Source organism: Gouania willdenowi, chromosome 12 (genome assembly GCF_900634775.1).
Source record: "Gouania willdenowi chromosome 12, fGouWil2.1, whole genome shotgun sequence".
Classification (NCBI taxonomy): domain Eukaryota; kingdom Metazoa; phylum Chordata; class Actinopteri; order Blenniiformes; family Gobiesocidae; genus Gouania; species Gouania willdenowi.
This window is the reverse complement of record NC_041055.1, coordinates 10,164,995-10,179,643: the sequence shown is the minus strand read 5'-3', so window position 1 is coordinate 10,179,643 and position 14,649 is coordinate 10,164,995. Positions and strand designations below refer to the sequence as shown.

At 39.5% G+C, this 14,649-nt stretch overlaps 1 protein-coding gene across 2 annotated transcripts in view; it reads right to left on the bottom strand.

Annotated features, from left to right (window-relative positions):
• The window catches only part of dcc (DCC netrin 1 receptor), a 400,100-nt gene that overhangs the window by 98,278 nt on the left and 287,173 nt on the right, over positions 1-14,649 (bottom strand). For both annotated transcript variants that reach the window (XM_028463510.1, XM_028463511.1), the window contains 3 exons: positions 13,261-13,371; positions 10,891-11,085; positions 7,189-7,284 (listed from right to left, as the gene is read on the bottom strand). In XM_028463510.1, the coding sequence (XP_028319311.1) occupies positions 7,189-7,284; positions 10,891-11,085; positions 13,261-13,371 (402 nt within the window). The remainder of the gene's footprint in view (positions 1-7,188; positions 7,285-10,890; positions 11,086-13,260; positions 13,372-14,649) is intronic.

Below are 14,649 nucleotides of genomic sequence, written 5' to 3'. Positions count from 1 at the left end.
TATACACATACTGTATGTCGTTAACAATTATTTAGAAAATGTTTTCCCACAACCTGTCAGTGAATCTTCACACCTATACAGGTGGTAAGGATTAGGGATTAGAATATAATTGTATTTACATAGGGATGATGTAATTTTACATTGTAACAAAACAGTAAATGCAACTGATGTTTTTATAAAGAGTTTACAGTTATTGCTCATTTCCAACTCTTGTCTATAGTTGGAATTTTATGTAAGATATTATAATCTACACCATCTCAACATACATAGGCTACACTTCACACCTGTTTGTGTATCTTTACTATCAATAATACATATCAGGTTAATAAATGGCAATTCAATCTTTAAAAATAAATAAATAAACAAACTCTTATGTTTTATATTTTAATCAACTATAGCTGTAACAGATTTTGTCAAATAAAACTAGACTACATCTGAAATAGTCCTGATGACTAAATAACAAAGTTACATTTTAGTCAAAAGACTATGACAAAAACTCAAAAATCTAAAATTTCTGTCAAAATGAAGACATTGTGTGGTGTGAAGATGCTTCTTTTAAGCGCTATCTTCCCGAAAACGACTCATCGTTTAAGACTAAATTTGTGCAGAAATATTTCAATCAATATTTTCTGCTAAATAGATTACAATAAAACTCAAAATGATTGTACCGGAGACAGTGACTGTAACGGCGTATGAAACCCTCCAGTAAAAATTAAATATTTAAAGACAATCAGGTCATTGTAAATGTGGCTCGTATTGTTATGGGTTTGCTAATATTTTACAAAATTTACCCTAGCTTTGTTGCATCCTGAAACATGTGCTGTTTTTTGGTGTTATGGTAATGACCGCCCCAATACTATAAGACAGATATATGGGTATCTGGAGGCCCAGGGGCCACATGTGGGCCTCAGTCAATTTTTTTGCGACCCCCAAAGCAAATCACCAAAAATTGTAATTCAAAAGTTGGAAGGAAATTGAAGCCCAACATGATACACAAAGAACACAAAAACACAATTTCCAAAAATACACAAAGTGACTTATAAAACATAAAATGACAACAAAGACAGACACATCAACCACTTAAACAAACAAAATGACTACAAAAACACACAAAATGACAGCATATTACAGAATAGCTCCAAAGACACAAACAGAAAAACAACAAAAATACAGAAAGTGACCCCAAAAACTCACAAATCGAGAACAAAAACGCAGAAAATTACACAAAATTACACCAAGAACACAAAAAATAACAAAAACTGACAAAACATCAAAAACACAAAGACAAAACCCCTTTTGCCCCTGTATTAATGTTCTGATTGGTCATTATTCTAAATGCTAACATGTATTGATCACGTGGCCCTTGGATCAGATACAATCACATATCTGTGGCCCCTGCTGGGATAGAGTTGCTCATCCCTGCTTTACGCTATTACCATTAACTTTTACAGTGCGGCATAAAAGTATTTATTCAGCCACCAATTGTGCAAGTTTCCCCACTTAAAAAGATGATAAACCTGTAATTTTCATCATAAATATACCTCAACTATGAGAGACAAAATGAGAAACAAAATCTAGAAAATTACATTGTAGGATTTTTAATGAATTTATTGGTAAATTCCTCTGTAAAATAAATATTTGGTCACCTACAAACAAGCCAGATTTCTGTCTCTCACAGACCTGTAACTTCTTCTTTAAGAGGCTCCTCTGTCCTCCACTCGTTACCTGTATTAATGGCACCTGTTTGAACTGGTTATCAGTATAAAAGACACCTGTCCACAACCTCAGACAGTCACACTCCAAACTCTACTATGGCCAACACCAAAGAGCTGTCAAAGGACACCAGAAACACAATAGTAGACCTGCACCAGGCTGGGAAGACTGAATCTGTAATAGGTAAACAGCTTGGTGTGAAGAAATCAACTGTAGGAGCAATTATTAGAAAATGGAAGACATACAAGACCACTGATAATCTCCCTCAATCTGGGGCTCCACACAAGATCTCACCCTGTGGGGTCAAAATGATCACAAGAACAGTGAGCAAAAATCCCAGAACCACACGGGGGGACCTAGTGAATAACCTGCAGAGAGCTGGGACCAAAGTAACAAAGGCTACCATCAGTAACACACTACGCCACCAGGGATTCAAATCCTGCAGTGCCAGACGTGTCCTCCTGCTTAAACCAGTACATGTCCAGACCTGTCTGAAGTTTGCTAGAGAGCATTTGGATGATCCAGAAGAGGATTGGGCGAATGTCATATGGGCACAAATAGAACTTTTTGGTAAAAACTCAACTTGCCGTGTTTGGAGGAGAAAAAACACTATACCTACAGTAAAGCATGGGGGTGGTAACATCATGCTTTGGGGCTGTTTCTCTGCAAAGGGACCAGGACGACTGATCTGTGTAAAGGAAAGAATGAATGGAGCCATGTATCATGAGATTTTGAGTAAAAACCTCCTTCCATCAGCAAGGGCATTGAAGATGAAAAGTGGCTGGGTCTTTCATCACGACAATGATCTCAAACACACCGCCAGGGCAACGAAGGAGTGGCTTTGTAAGAAGCATTTCAAGGTCCTGGAGTGGCTTAGCCAGTCTACAGATCTCAACCCCATAGCAAATCTTTGGAGGGAGTTGAAAGTCTGTGTTGCCCAGCGACAGCCCCAAAACATCACTGCTCTAGAGGACATCTGCATGGAGGAATGGGCCAAAATACCAGCAACAGTGTATGAAGACTTATAGAAAACATTGATATCTGTCATTGCCAACAAAAGGTACATTACAAAGTATTGGGGTGAACTTTTGTTATTGTCCAAATACATGTTTTCCACCATAATTTGCAAATAAATTCATTAAAAATCCTACAACATAATTTTCTAGATTTTTCTCTCATAGTGGAGGTATACCTATGATGAAAATTACAGGCCTCTCATCTTTTTAAGTGGGAGAACTTGCACAATTGGTGGCTGACTAAATACTTTTTTGCCCCACTGTGTGTTTTTATAATGCTGTTGTGTTTGCGTGTGAGACCATGATGAGGTCGGTAGGAGCTGTGTGAAGTTAGCATTAGCCTTTCTGTCTGTTGTGCAAACAAGGCCACTGGGAGGGTAACCAGTGACGTCTGGTGCTGCTGGGGGACAAAGATGCTGTGAAGCTGCTCTGACTGGTGATGGAGGGAGTTGTTGGGTGAAAAGAGAGTGATGAAAGGAGAGGTTGGGGCTGCAGCAGGCAGTGTCGTAGCTGAAGTGTTCGCCCAGCATCACAATAAACCTCCGGTCAGGATAGAATACTGATGAGGACGCAGGACACGCCTCCAACATCTCCTCGCCTAGCCTAAATCACCCTCTTCTTCCTATTTTCAACCACTCTTTCCAAGCAACAAAGTCTCCATCTCTGCAATTTCTCCCTCTTATTATTCTCTCATTTCTGTGGTTCCTTTATTCTTTTTATTATCCTCCTTCTCCCTCAGCTCACTGACATGATAGTGTCCTCCTAATTTTCATATCTCCTACTTCTTCTCCTTTCATTACCTTTCACAGATTGCCTGTATTCCATCACACTTCCTGTTTCTCCCCCTGTATCTATACCTCCATCACTTCATATACTGTAGGTTCCTCCCTCCCCCATCTTGCTCCCGCTCACCCTGGTATCTCAGTGGTCCTTCAGTCATTGATTAAATGGTGCTTGGTTGGGAATCAGGCGTGTCTCCAAAGTGTGCGTGCAGCCATGCGAGAATGAGACTGTATATTAACTAGAATCCTGCTTTAACGAGACAAATTCAAAGTTTCTTATTTAAAAAAAGCATTAGCAATAGACGGCTTTTTTTGAAGTGGGTGTGTGTGTGTGTGTGTGTACGTGCATGTGTGTGTGTAAGACAGTGTGCAGGTGAGTGTGTGTATCACTGTCAGAACACTAATGGATTTGGTTTGTGCCTTAGCCCTCAGGGTCTCATGCTATCAACTCCTGACTGTCACGCTCAAATTTTCCGTTAGACCTTTATCTTTGAAGAACTCCTGAGGAGACTGTCTATCGCGACAAAATAGGTCGACACACTGAATCTCTGGAGAACTTCAGTTTGAGAATGTGGAAAGTTGGTGCTTGGTGCAAGCGTAGTGAACTTGGTTTAAGTGAGAGCTCATTTAAGATAAAAAATTAACACTCGAACATCATCATATAGATCAGGGGAGGACAAATATCGTAACCCGTTGGCCTTATGCTGCGTTCACACTGGATGCGTCGCGAAATGTCCGTACGTCCAGATTACAGTCAATGGATAGATGCGTCCCAGATGCAAAATCTTTCCTGGTGCGGTCGCATGACGAAAGCCAATCAGTGTCTTTGTTGACAATAACGTCAGGCCTTCAACACAGATACCGGTCTGTTCACCCATTCAACCATGGAGTAGAAGCTTTGTGTGGCCACCCGGAGCTGTATGACAGCTGGTTGCTTTGCTCTTGAAGTCTGCACGTTGTTCTCACTCTTTCTATGCTTTCCTGCTGGTACTTTGTTTTGTAGCTCAGGATTTTCTCTTTGTGTCCCAGTCAAACCAGCTTTAGGTATTCTGACTGATGTTCTCTCTCTACCCTGATCTGTTCAATCCTTCCTTTCCATTAACTCCAGCAGGTGCAAGCAGATGGTCTCCACCCCACTGTCTGGTTCTGTTGGAGGTTTTTTGTCTCCTTTCTAGATTATTATTCTAGAATATATTCTAGTTTGCACAGTATAATGTAAAAGCCACATCATTAGAAAACTCAGTTAAATAAATCTAATTAAATAGTCTTCAATAACTGGGTGCAATATAGATTTGTGAACATTAATTTGAATTTGATTTATTTATTGTTTGATTGCAATTTCTGTCTAAATTAAATTACTTTAAAACATTTAGTTTATTTTAGACACCATGTTCACAGCAAGCCTAGTATGATCTTTGGGAATCCTGGGATGACATCACTCAATTCTCGGACAGTGTGCTCCTTCTGATACCAGTATGTGAGAACTTTTTGTGTTAACCTCATTCCAATCACTTTATATTGTTGTTGCATTCCAGACAAACACACACACACAATCGTGCACATAGAACGCAAAACACACACAGACAAACAAGCCTAGTCTCACAAAATGTGTGACAATCACACGAAATAGACTTCAAATAATTTTGCATGCCTGGCAACACAATCTCTGCACATTTTACATGTCACACAGCACGTAATATTTACAGGCTGTGTGACACAAATTTAGTTTGTGCATCACATAATGCTGTGGCGCTACCTGGCAGTGACTGCAAAGTGATGCATTTTAATGTGAGTTAGCACCTTAAATAGACCGAGTGTCTATAGTTCCAGACTCAGACCTCAGACAAACCTGACTATAGTTCCGGCACTTTTCGTGCGCATGCAGAGTTCCGTCACTGCCGGATCTTTTCTACATAAGCGTAATGTGCCCGTTACCGCCGTGTTAGGATGGTGGAGTGGTCTAAGGCACGATATGGCAAAATTAATATATCATATTCATTATTAATATATCATATTAACACATTGAGTGCCATTGACGTTTATAGACGTCATTTGTGTTTTTCGGCTGGGGTTGCTAGGAGACAGTGTGACAAAGTTCTCCGGTGAATATCTAACTTGGACAATAATGTAGTGACTAACTGGTGACATGTAGGTGGCAGCAGCACACCTTTGGATGAGAGATCACCCATTATGGTCAGAGCTCAGAGGGAGAGGAAATGAGTTTGCAAGACAGAAAATGGTGCTACGAGAGTTGATGCTGAAGCTCCCACCAGCGCACACTCGACCAGAGCATGTGTGGACCTAAGTGGACTATTGAGAGTGTGGTGATGGTGAAAGAAAACGATAAAAAAAACGGGGCAAACGGTGACACTCGGCATGTCCGGGAGGAGGAGGAAGTTGTGTGTGTGGAGAATGATGGGGGGAGAGACTTGGAGGATGGCAAAAATACAGTAAGCAAACCATTCAACTCTGACCCAGATAGCAAAATAATAATAATAATAATAATGTTGCTATCAAATCCTGGTATCAAGTGTTGTTTTTGTAGTTTTATAGAAGGAAACTAATGTTGAGGTGTCCCTAAAGCAAAAAAAAAAATTGCTTCAAAGTCAGCTTTTTGTCTCAAACTGGCGATTTGTGTGAAACTTGCCTATATTCAATTGCTGATTACAGAAGAACAAAACAAGCTAGAAATAAAATAATTTTTTTCTGATGAAATTAGACACTTTAATCTTTCTCACACGCATAGTCACAGCACACATCCAGCTGGCCTTTCACGGCCACACTAAAGATAAACAGTGGCGCCTGCCTTCCTCACATTACATCCACGTCTTCCGCAGTCTTCTTCATTCTCCAAGTCTCTTCCAGGGGGCGTGAGAATTTCTAGCATTGTTTTATTATACTGCTCTTTGGTTTTCTTCCATTAGCTTGCATTCCTCCCTCCTGCGCAGGATGGAAGGCCTTTTTGTACTCCCTTTAATTTAGCTTCATCATTCAACACAGAGCACAAATCATGGTTTTAAATGAGGACAACCGTAAATTTGCCGAGACAGGCGCTAGACTCAAGGATTTGTCTTTCCGCTGATGTGGGTTCGAATCCCACTTCTGACATATTTTTTTATTTTATTTTAACACATTTAACATGGCAAATTCCACCTTAAAAATAGATATGTGAAAAAGACAACATTTTGAGTATTTCCTGGGTTAGGGATAGGAATAGTTAGGGTAAAAATAAAACTGACAGAACTAGAAGGACACAGGTCCGGCAGTTACGGAACTACCGGCATTCGGCTTACTGCGCATGTGGATGCATGCCCACAGAAAGTGCCGGAACTATAGTCAGGTTTGTCTGAGGTCCGGGTCTAAACCAATAGCAACAGCCTTAAACATAAACCTAACCTAACACATTGAGTTTGAAAGTCATGTCGTGGTGGCGCGCACAAAAAGATTAACTATTATTTTCATGACAGGGTCATGTTTCCCTGCAAGATGATTTTTGACACACATTGTGAGATCTCGTCCCACTTCTACAAATAAATTATCACAATATCATGTGAATGTTGCCAGTTTTACATCACATTTTGTTCCAGTTATGACAAGACTCATTGAACCCCTTGTTTACCAGCATCATTAACTCATAAATACAGATTACAGGAATTATTAACAGTGTGTAATCCTACCTGTCAGAGATCTTGTAACAGCGCTCTCATACAGAGGAACTCCTTCTCCAGCGTTGTTAAACGCTTTCAGGGAAATCACGTAATGGGAGCTGGGCTCTGAGGGACACGCATGGGGAAAGAAAACACTTAATTGTCAGCTCGGAACTCATTAACATGCCTTCTGTTTGTTGTAGTGTTGTTAAATACCCTGTAAAGATTAGGATCACTGGTTAATTCTGACACTTTTCTATCACAACCAGCAACCCAGTCCTAACCAGCAGTGTTGCTGCTTAGGACTGGGGTGTCAAACTCACTTTAGTTCAGGGGCCGCAGATTTTAGGCGGGAAAATTTGTAGATTTGTGATTCAATCATTATTGTACTCTCGTTTGCACTTCCACGTATAAATAAATGATAAAATATGCACAGCACTGATAGTATCAAAGCAATGACAGATACTGTATCAGTAGCTGCAGGAACTTAACTTTCAATTTATTTGATTTTGTGACCCATTTTTATGCAATTTGGGGAAATTTTGTGGAATAAAGGAAGAAAATTGCAGGATTTTGGAAAAATGTAATTCTTTTAACAATTTGTGAGTAAAAATGACTGGATGGAGGGAAATATGAGCCCTGCAAATATCGTGAAGTTTCATTGGATTTGTGTATTAATTTGGATATATCTACATCTGAATTAGTTGGATATTTACACAATGATTCATGGTTTCTCTGGCTTTTTTACTTTCTGCTGCAGGCCAAATTGGATTTGAGTTTGACACGTGTGGTTTAGGATAACACAACTCCACAGGGCAGAAATTAACTTATCCATCGTTCAACAACCTTTAATCTCCAAAAAACATTTTTTCAAATTTAATTTTGACAACATGAGAAAGGTTAGAGGTTGAATAATCCCAAATTAAATTGCAGTTTGTCCCAACAACAGCACAAGATGTTCTCCCATATAAAGATAAAGAAAAAATGGATTTTACTGAACATATCCCTTATGCAGCAGGTGACAAACACTCAATGCAAACTGTAGGAAACCGTTGCGGCTTGTCTTTGTAGAGCAGGGACTGCTGTTTTCTTCAAACATGATGCAGGATGCGATCACAGCTGACATTCAGAAAGACTTGATGACTACAGATGTTTGAAACGTTCGCCATGCAGCTGCGCATCTTGTTGTCACCCTTCGATGCAATGATGCTGCATGTTCCCTCAGTGTCGTGTCAAACCTTCCCATCAGTTGAGCAAACAGGCCGTTCTGCTCCCCCGACACCTCGCCACATGAATTAATGATAGCTATGAATTATAAATGCTGTGTACATATGTGCACTCGCTCCCTTGTGTGCATGCAACACAACTGCTGGATCGTATTTTTTCATTACTCCTCCATCATGAGACCCAAGATGGGAATTATGAGGCGAGTGAAAACTCTTCCAATTTGTTATTGTCTTCTTTTGAATGCAAATTGCTTGTTGCACTCACTTGGGAGGATGTTTTCTCTTTTTCAAGCGCCGACAATTAGATTTCCACCTCAAGCTGCTCCTTATTAGGTTCCTTTTAAATTATTGATCGTAATTAAATGGGGGATTTCATTTCTGATTGAATTAATGGAAGAGGAAAGCGCTATGCCAATATTGACACTGCTGTAGGAGTGAGGAGCTGGATTTACTAATGATGATGGTTTGTATGGCAGGTTTGTATGACAAGCATATTGTAAATGAAAATTCATGGAATGATGAATCATTTTCTTTCAGGAAAAGAAATATGGATGGAAATGGTGTTTACAGGGAAACAGCACTCTCAGCGTTCCATTAAGCAAGGCAGCAAGCATATCCGATATAATACAAGTTACCACCTGTAGGTGCACAGCTGCAGAACATCAGGCAGTGCAATGGAATAAGTATTTTAAAATGCCCCAAATTTAAAAAATAATGGATTAAAAAAGAAACTTCTCCGTGGCCCAGCACCAAATGTCTAGTATAAAGAGAAAAAAACTCAGTATATTTCTAATCATTCTTCTTTTCCATTTTTCTGACAGTATAATTTTTCTTTGAAGGAGCCGTAATTCAGGATAGGGTGCAGGTTATAAAATCCTATACCATTTAAATAATTTCCATCTTGTCCTTGGGTAAGAGACTTCACCTGCATTTGCTTTTCTAAATGTGAACATATTAATTCATTTGTTGGTAATCAAAGGCCCGTAGGCAACAAAATAGTCAGCCACGCTCCTCTCAGACTGCCTCCGGGCAGCTGTGGATACACACATTGTTTATCTTAATAATCTCAAGCTGTTCTTTCAGTTTCTGCCTCGAAAAATTTCAGTGTAAATTCAAGCTGTTTTACAGTCAAATTAATGTATAATTATAATTAATATCTGGAATTGTTCATTCTTTTTAAGCAATTCTTTATAAAAGACCCCAAGCTGGCCTTTTATACTCTGGCAGCAATAAAAAATGTGACAGGCCATCAGAAAACCATGAATAAACCTGTGTGGGGCATCTTGAGGTGTTTTTGAATTCTGAAAGTGTGGTTTCTAAGTTTTCCAATGATGTCATACACATGGAAGTCAAATAATTTTTGAAGAACTTATGACTGTATGAATGTTGGCAGCCTCCAAAGTAGATTAGTGAGAAATCAGGCCTCAATGTTTCTTAAGGTTTCTCAACTCCCTGAAGGCTCAAACATACTCGAGTGGACACCTGTGAAGCGGAGTCCGGCAGGAGTCCGCCAGGACAATTAAATGTAAAGCTAAAATTTTTCTTCTCAGCGTAGTTGGTGTCACACAAAACACTGCTCAGCATTGTATCGACCAGCATTAAATGTAACACACCGCGCCCCCCAGCCATCTGCTGGGGGGCACGGTGAATGAATAAAGTATTCTGATTCTGAATCTGAACACCGACCTGCATTTCACCCGCCTGGTGAAACAAGGCAGCAGAGAAGAACAAGAGCAGTAGCGACACCTTTAAAACACGTCCTAGAAGAACAAGGACTACAGAGCGGTGCTAAGAATCATGGGAGATGTAGGATTTTAATGGAAACTACTACGCGGCGGTCCGCCCGAGTATGTTTGAGCCTTGAGTAACAAGCTGAAGGACAGTAACCAAAGCTGTATATTTACATTACTTTGCATTAACCCAACCCCCCAGCAATGGTTGTCAACAGCTCTTTTAACAATTTTAATGTGATTAAATGCTCTAAATCAAGTAATTTTCAATCAAAGTTTACTGTTCTAAAACATCCTATACTGTTTTATGAAGCATGGAGTGCTTTCTTTAGGATGTCAACGAGAATGTTATGGAAAAAATAACTATTTCTCATAAAATGGTAGTTTTTGGCATTTTCTCGCCTTGTGTGAGGCCGACTTGTTCCTTTTCTCGTGGCACGTCACATAAGTCAAACCCTGTATTATTCTTAGTTACAGTTATAACAGTTATCAAATCATCCCACATAACTTTGATGTTAGACATTGTACTGAATAAAAAATGTCCTCTTCACACTATCATTACATCTGCTTTAGGTTTACATTACTGAGATACCCTAGAATGAAAAAAACAAATTTGTAGAATGCTGTTAGAAAAGAGTGAGCAGTCGATGAGATGTCATTTGCTTCAACAGAAAAGTTCACACTTTTAATCATCCAAAATGGGTTTAAATATGCATCTTGACATTTTCTTCTTCTTCAAAATACAACCTTGTTTTCTGAGTTGTTTTAATCCATACCTAGATTTTCAATGGAGTAGTATCTCTGCTTGCTGTCCACCCTGACTGTCTCAGAATAAGGACTTCCCACGCCGTAGCCGATGATGTACCCTCGAACCAGGATGTTTGGGCTGAGAGGAGGAGTCCAGGACATGATGATGCTGTTAGGAAGTGGCCTCACATGCAGAGAGCTCGGCTGGTCTGGCACTTGACTCTCTGTGGAAACGAGCAAAAACCAGTCAAAGCAGAGATTATCTTCTTCAACACTAGCCACGGTTACATGATGTTTTTAAATTAGGAATTAATTATTCTAAATTAAATTACTCGGAATGAATGTGCTCTGCTTCATGTTTACATGGTAATAGTAATTCCAAATTGAGGTTTACATGTTTAAGAGTTTGATCCGGTTTTATTCAATTCCGCTTTAAGTCTGGGGGTTGGGAAGGGTTCTGATTGGACGGGGGTAAACGTGGCATATTTACATCTATCAGGGAAAAACACACAACAATCCTTTCATTTTAGACTACAGCATAGAATACCTCATAATAAGAACTGTTTTCACTTTTATTTGGATTGTAGTTTTGAAACAGCAGTTCGACAAAAACGTCCTGTTTCACTTTCATCTGTTGAGCAGGAAAATGGACAATCAAAGCCAGCGGTTAATGCTACAGTTGCTCTGCCTCCACTATACAGGATTTTGAGTGTAAAGAGAACGTTTTAGATCTGCGTGTCATTAGAGAAGCTCTGTGCGTCTGGTGCAAGGCTTTTCCCCCTATGAAGCCTGTTCCGTTTGTCGATGTCAGCATGTTTATGCTTCCGTCCATGTACTCTTTTCATTATATCCGTCTTCTAATGCTGCGTTCACACCAAATGCGTCACGACCAGATTATATACAAAGTCAATGGATAGATGCGTCCCAGATGTGAAATCTTTCCTGTGCGTCTGATCCGTACGTCAAGAGCGCCGGCCGTGCGAAAGCCAATCAAGAGTCTTTGTTGAGACTGACGTCAGGCCGTCAACACAAACACCGGTCTGTTCACCCATTCAACCATGGAGTAGAAGCTGTGTGTGACCACCCGGAGCTGTATGACACGCCCTTTAAAACCGAGACCACACTAGGAAGGATTTGGAGTGAAGGAGAATCAGCGAGGGGGTGGTAGTTTCAGGTAAAAGTTCTCGCTGTAGTTTTCATCTTTGAAAGTCGGCACTGAGCTAGGATAGCATTAGCCGCTAATCACACCAGCTTTTTTCACTGGTGGTTTATGTTTGTGAGAGGAGAAAAAGGAGCACAGCTCCTCACTTCAGCAGGCAGGGAAATTCACAAAGTTGGATGTGTCGCTGGTGGGCGGTGCTTCGCATATGAAGCAAATGGGGACATTTTTTGATCCTGCGTCCAGAAGACGCATTTGGTGTGAACGCAGCATAAGGCTCTTATTAAACGAATAGTCTCGGCTCGAGTCCATCTTGAAAAACGTTGCCGCTGCGCATCATTGCGACACAACAAGCATGCGGGAATTAACTTAAAGCGGAATTAAATGTTTACAAAATTGAGGAATTATTTAATTCAAAATTAAAATCATAATTAATTCAGAATTACATTTTCATTCAGAATTAAGTATTTACAAGGTCAGTTTAAAGATTATTTAACTATTATTCTGAATTAAAGGGGAACTAAAGCTCCCATGGAAACGTGGCCACTGACTGCATTACTCAATGCTTATGTGGGACAAACCTAAACTGATGGTTGCTCTACTGTGGGAAGCCGTTACAATCCCTGAGCCTTTATATTCTTCCTCAGTATCAGATCAGATTAGCGTGCTCCTGGTCCTTGGGGGAGACGCTTCATATTACTTTATTGAGTGAGAATCTATTGAAACGAGATTTGCGTCCTCTTTTGTCCAAGCCTGGAAATGTGGTTAGCATGGATGTGCGTCGCTTTTATCTCGGCAGTTTCCGGCTGAACAGAACATCCTGATCCACCGTGTCAGCCTCAGGTCAGCTTTTCTAATCATTCTGACAAGAAATGATCAGATGACCAAGTCTCAAAGCTCCACTTTTGGACTCTTGGGAATTTCTGTGGATCAATATCATTATGGCTATTCTATGACAACGATTCTAACACAACACTGTGCCAGTAAATTTGATGTTTACAGCTTTGGGAAATACATCTCGTCAGAAATTCCATCTTGTTTGTTTTTTTTTTTTTTTTTTTAACAACATTCAGTGTTGAATTTCACTTCTCTGTTGTTTATTAGATTTGTTCCCATGAGGGAATCAAAACAAAACAAAGCAGGCGTATTACAGGGAAATAAAGTGAATTTTACTGTGTGTATGCACTTCAATGCATGAACACACACACAAACACACACAAAGGCTTTGCTTTGGTTTTACCATCAAGGTCGTTCTCTGGCGTCTCTGCGGAGTACCAGTCACTGGCCGGACCCGATCCATTGACCGTCATTGCAGCTACCTGGAAACTGTACTGACTGCCTTTTTCCAGGCCTTTCAGACAGACAGACAGACATTAAAATTAGAAAGCACAAATCTCTTTTTTACAAGTTCCCACATCATTATTTAGCTTAATTTTACATGTTACACACCAATGGAGTCATTAGGGGCTCAGTACTCAATCCAAGCCCTAGAATCAGGTGCATCGCACCTTTGGTGGATGCGAGGGATGCCCGCACTTTCATAAAAACAAAAATTCATCCCTCTCATTTTTTACAGAGGGATTCATTGTTGAAATCATATTGGCAAAAAAAAAGGAAAAAGATGGTAATGGCAAATGGTTGCTTAAATGAGAAAAATGTGGCAAACAATAGTGAAAAAAAAGGCAAGAATGTGGAACAAAAAGAGGCAATATGTAGGGGAAAAAAGAAAACAAGTGTAATTTATTTGGCAAAAGGTAGCTTGATTTGATGAAATGTGGGGCAACAATGGGACAAAGGAAGTTGCAAAATGGCCAAAGAAAAGGTAAAAAGGGTTAAAAAGTTTCACCATTTTATGGTTTTCTGGGGAAAATAATAGTTAAAATTAAGACAAAGAGCCACATGTTCATTATCACTTTTAAAATCACTGCTCCACAACTGCCTGGAATTGAACACCAGCCTCTCAATCAGAAAAGTACCCCTCTGGAAACAAGTCTTAACTTTCACTTTTAAGCTGCTGGAGATTATATTATTTCATCAGATAAAGACATAGCATGGACCTCATTAGAGCTAAACATGGAGTTCAGTTTTAATTTCTGTGTGTTTTGATTAGTGCGAGAAAAATGCACAAATGGATGCTGAGGAGGAACATGGAAGGCTGGCCACTGGAAAATGAATAAATGAAAGCAGCGGGGCAAATTGACACCAGGTTTATTTTTTTTCTATGCAAAACACTTTTATTCTAAATTAAGGTAGAGGTAAATCTGTAAATATTGTCTGAAAACCACAAGTTTATCAATTTAATTGCTTATAAAAATGAAGCGAGTGGTATATGGAAGCTATATCCCCTCTGTAATGTTAAAAATTTAAAAGAAAATAATGTTTATTTGTGAATAACAATAAAAATGTACACACACGAATGGAAACTTAATTGCATTAATTTGAATAACCAATTAGGAAATACATAGTAGCAACAGTACTGTTATTTTGCTTAGTGTTTAAAGGAAGCTGTATTTGATATTGGATTATTTTTTATAGTTGGACACGCCCCTGACAGATATTGGTGTTAAAACATAGCTACAAGCATTACATTAATGCAGATTAACCTCAATTTGCACTGTTTAGTGCATTT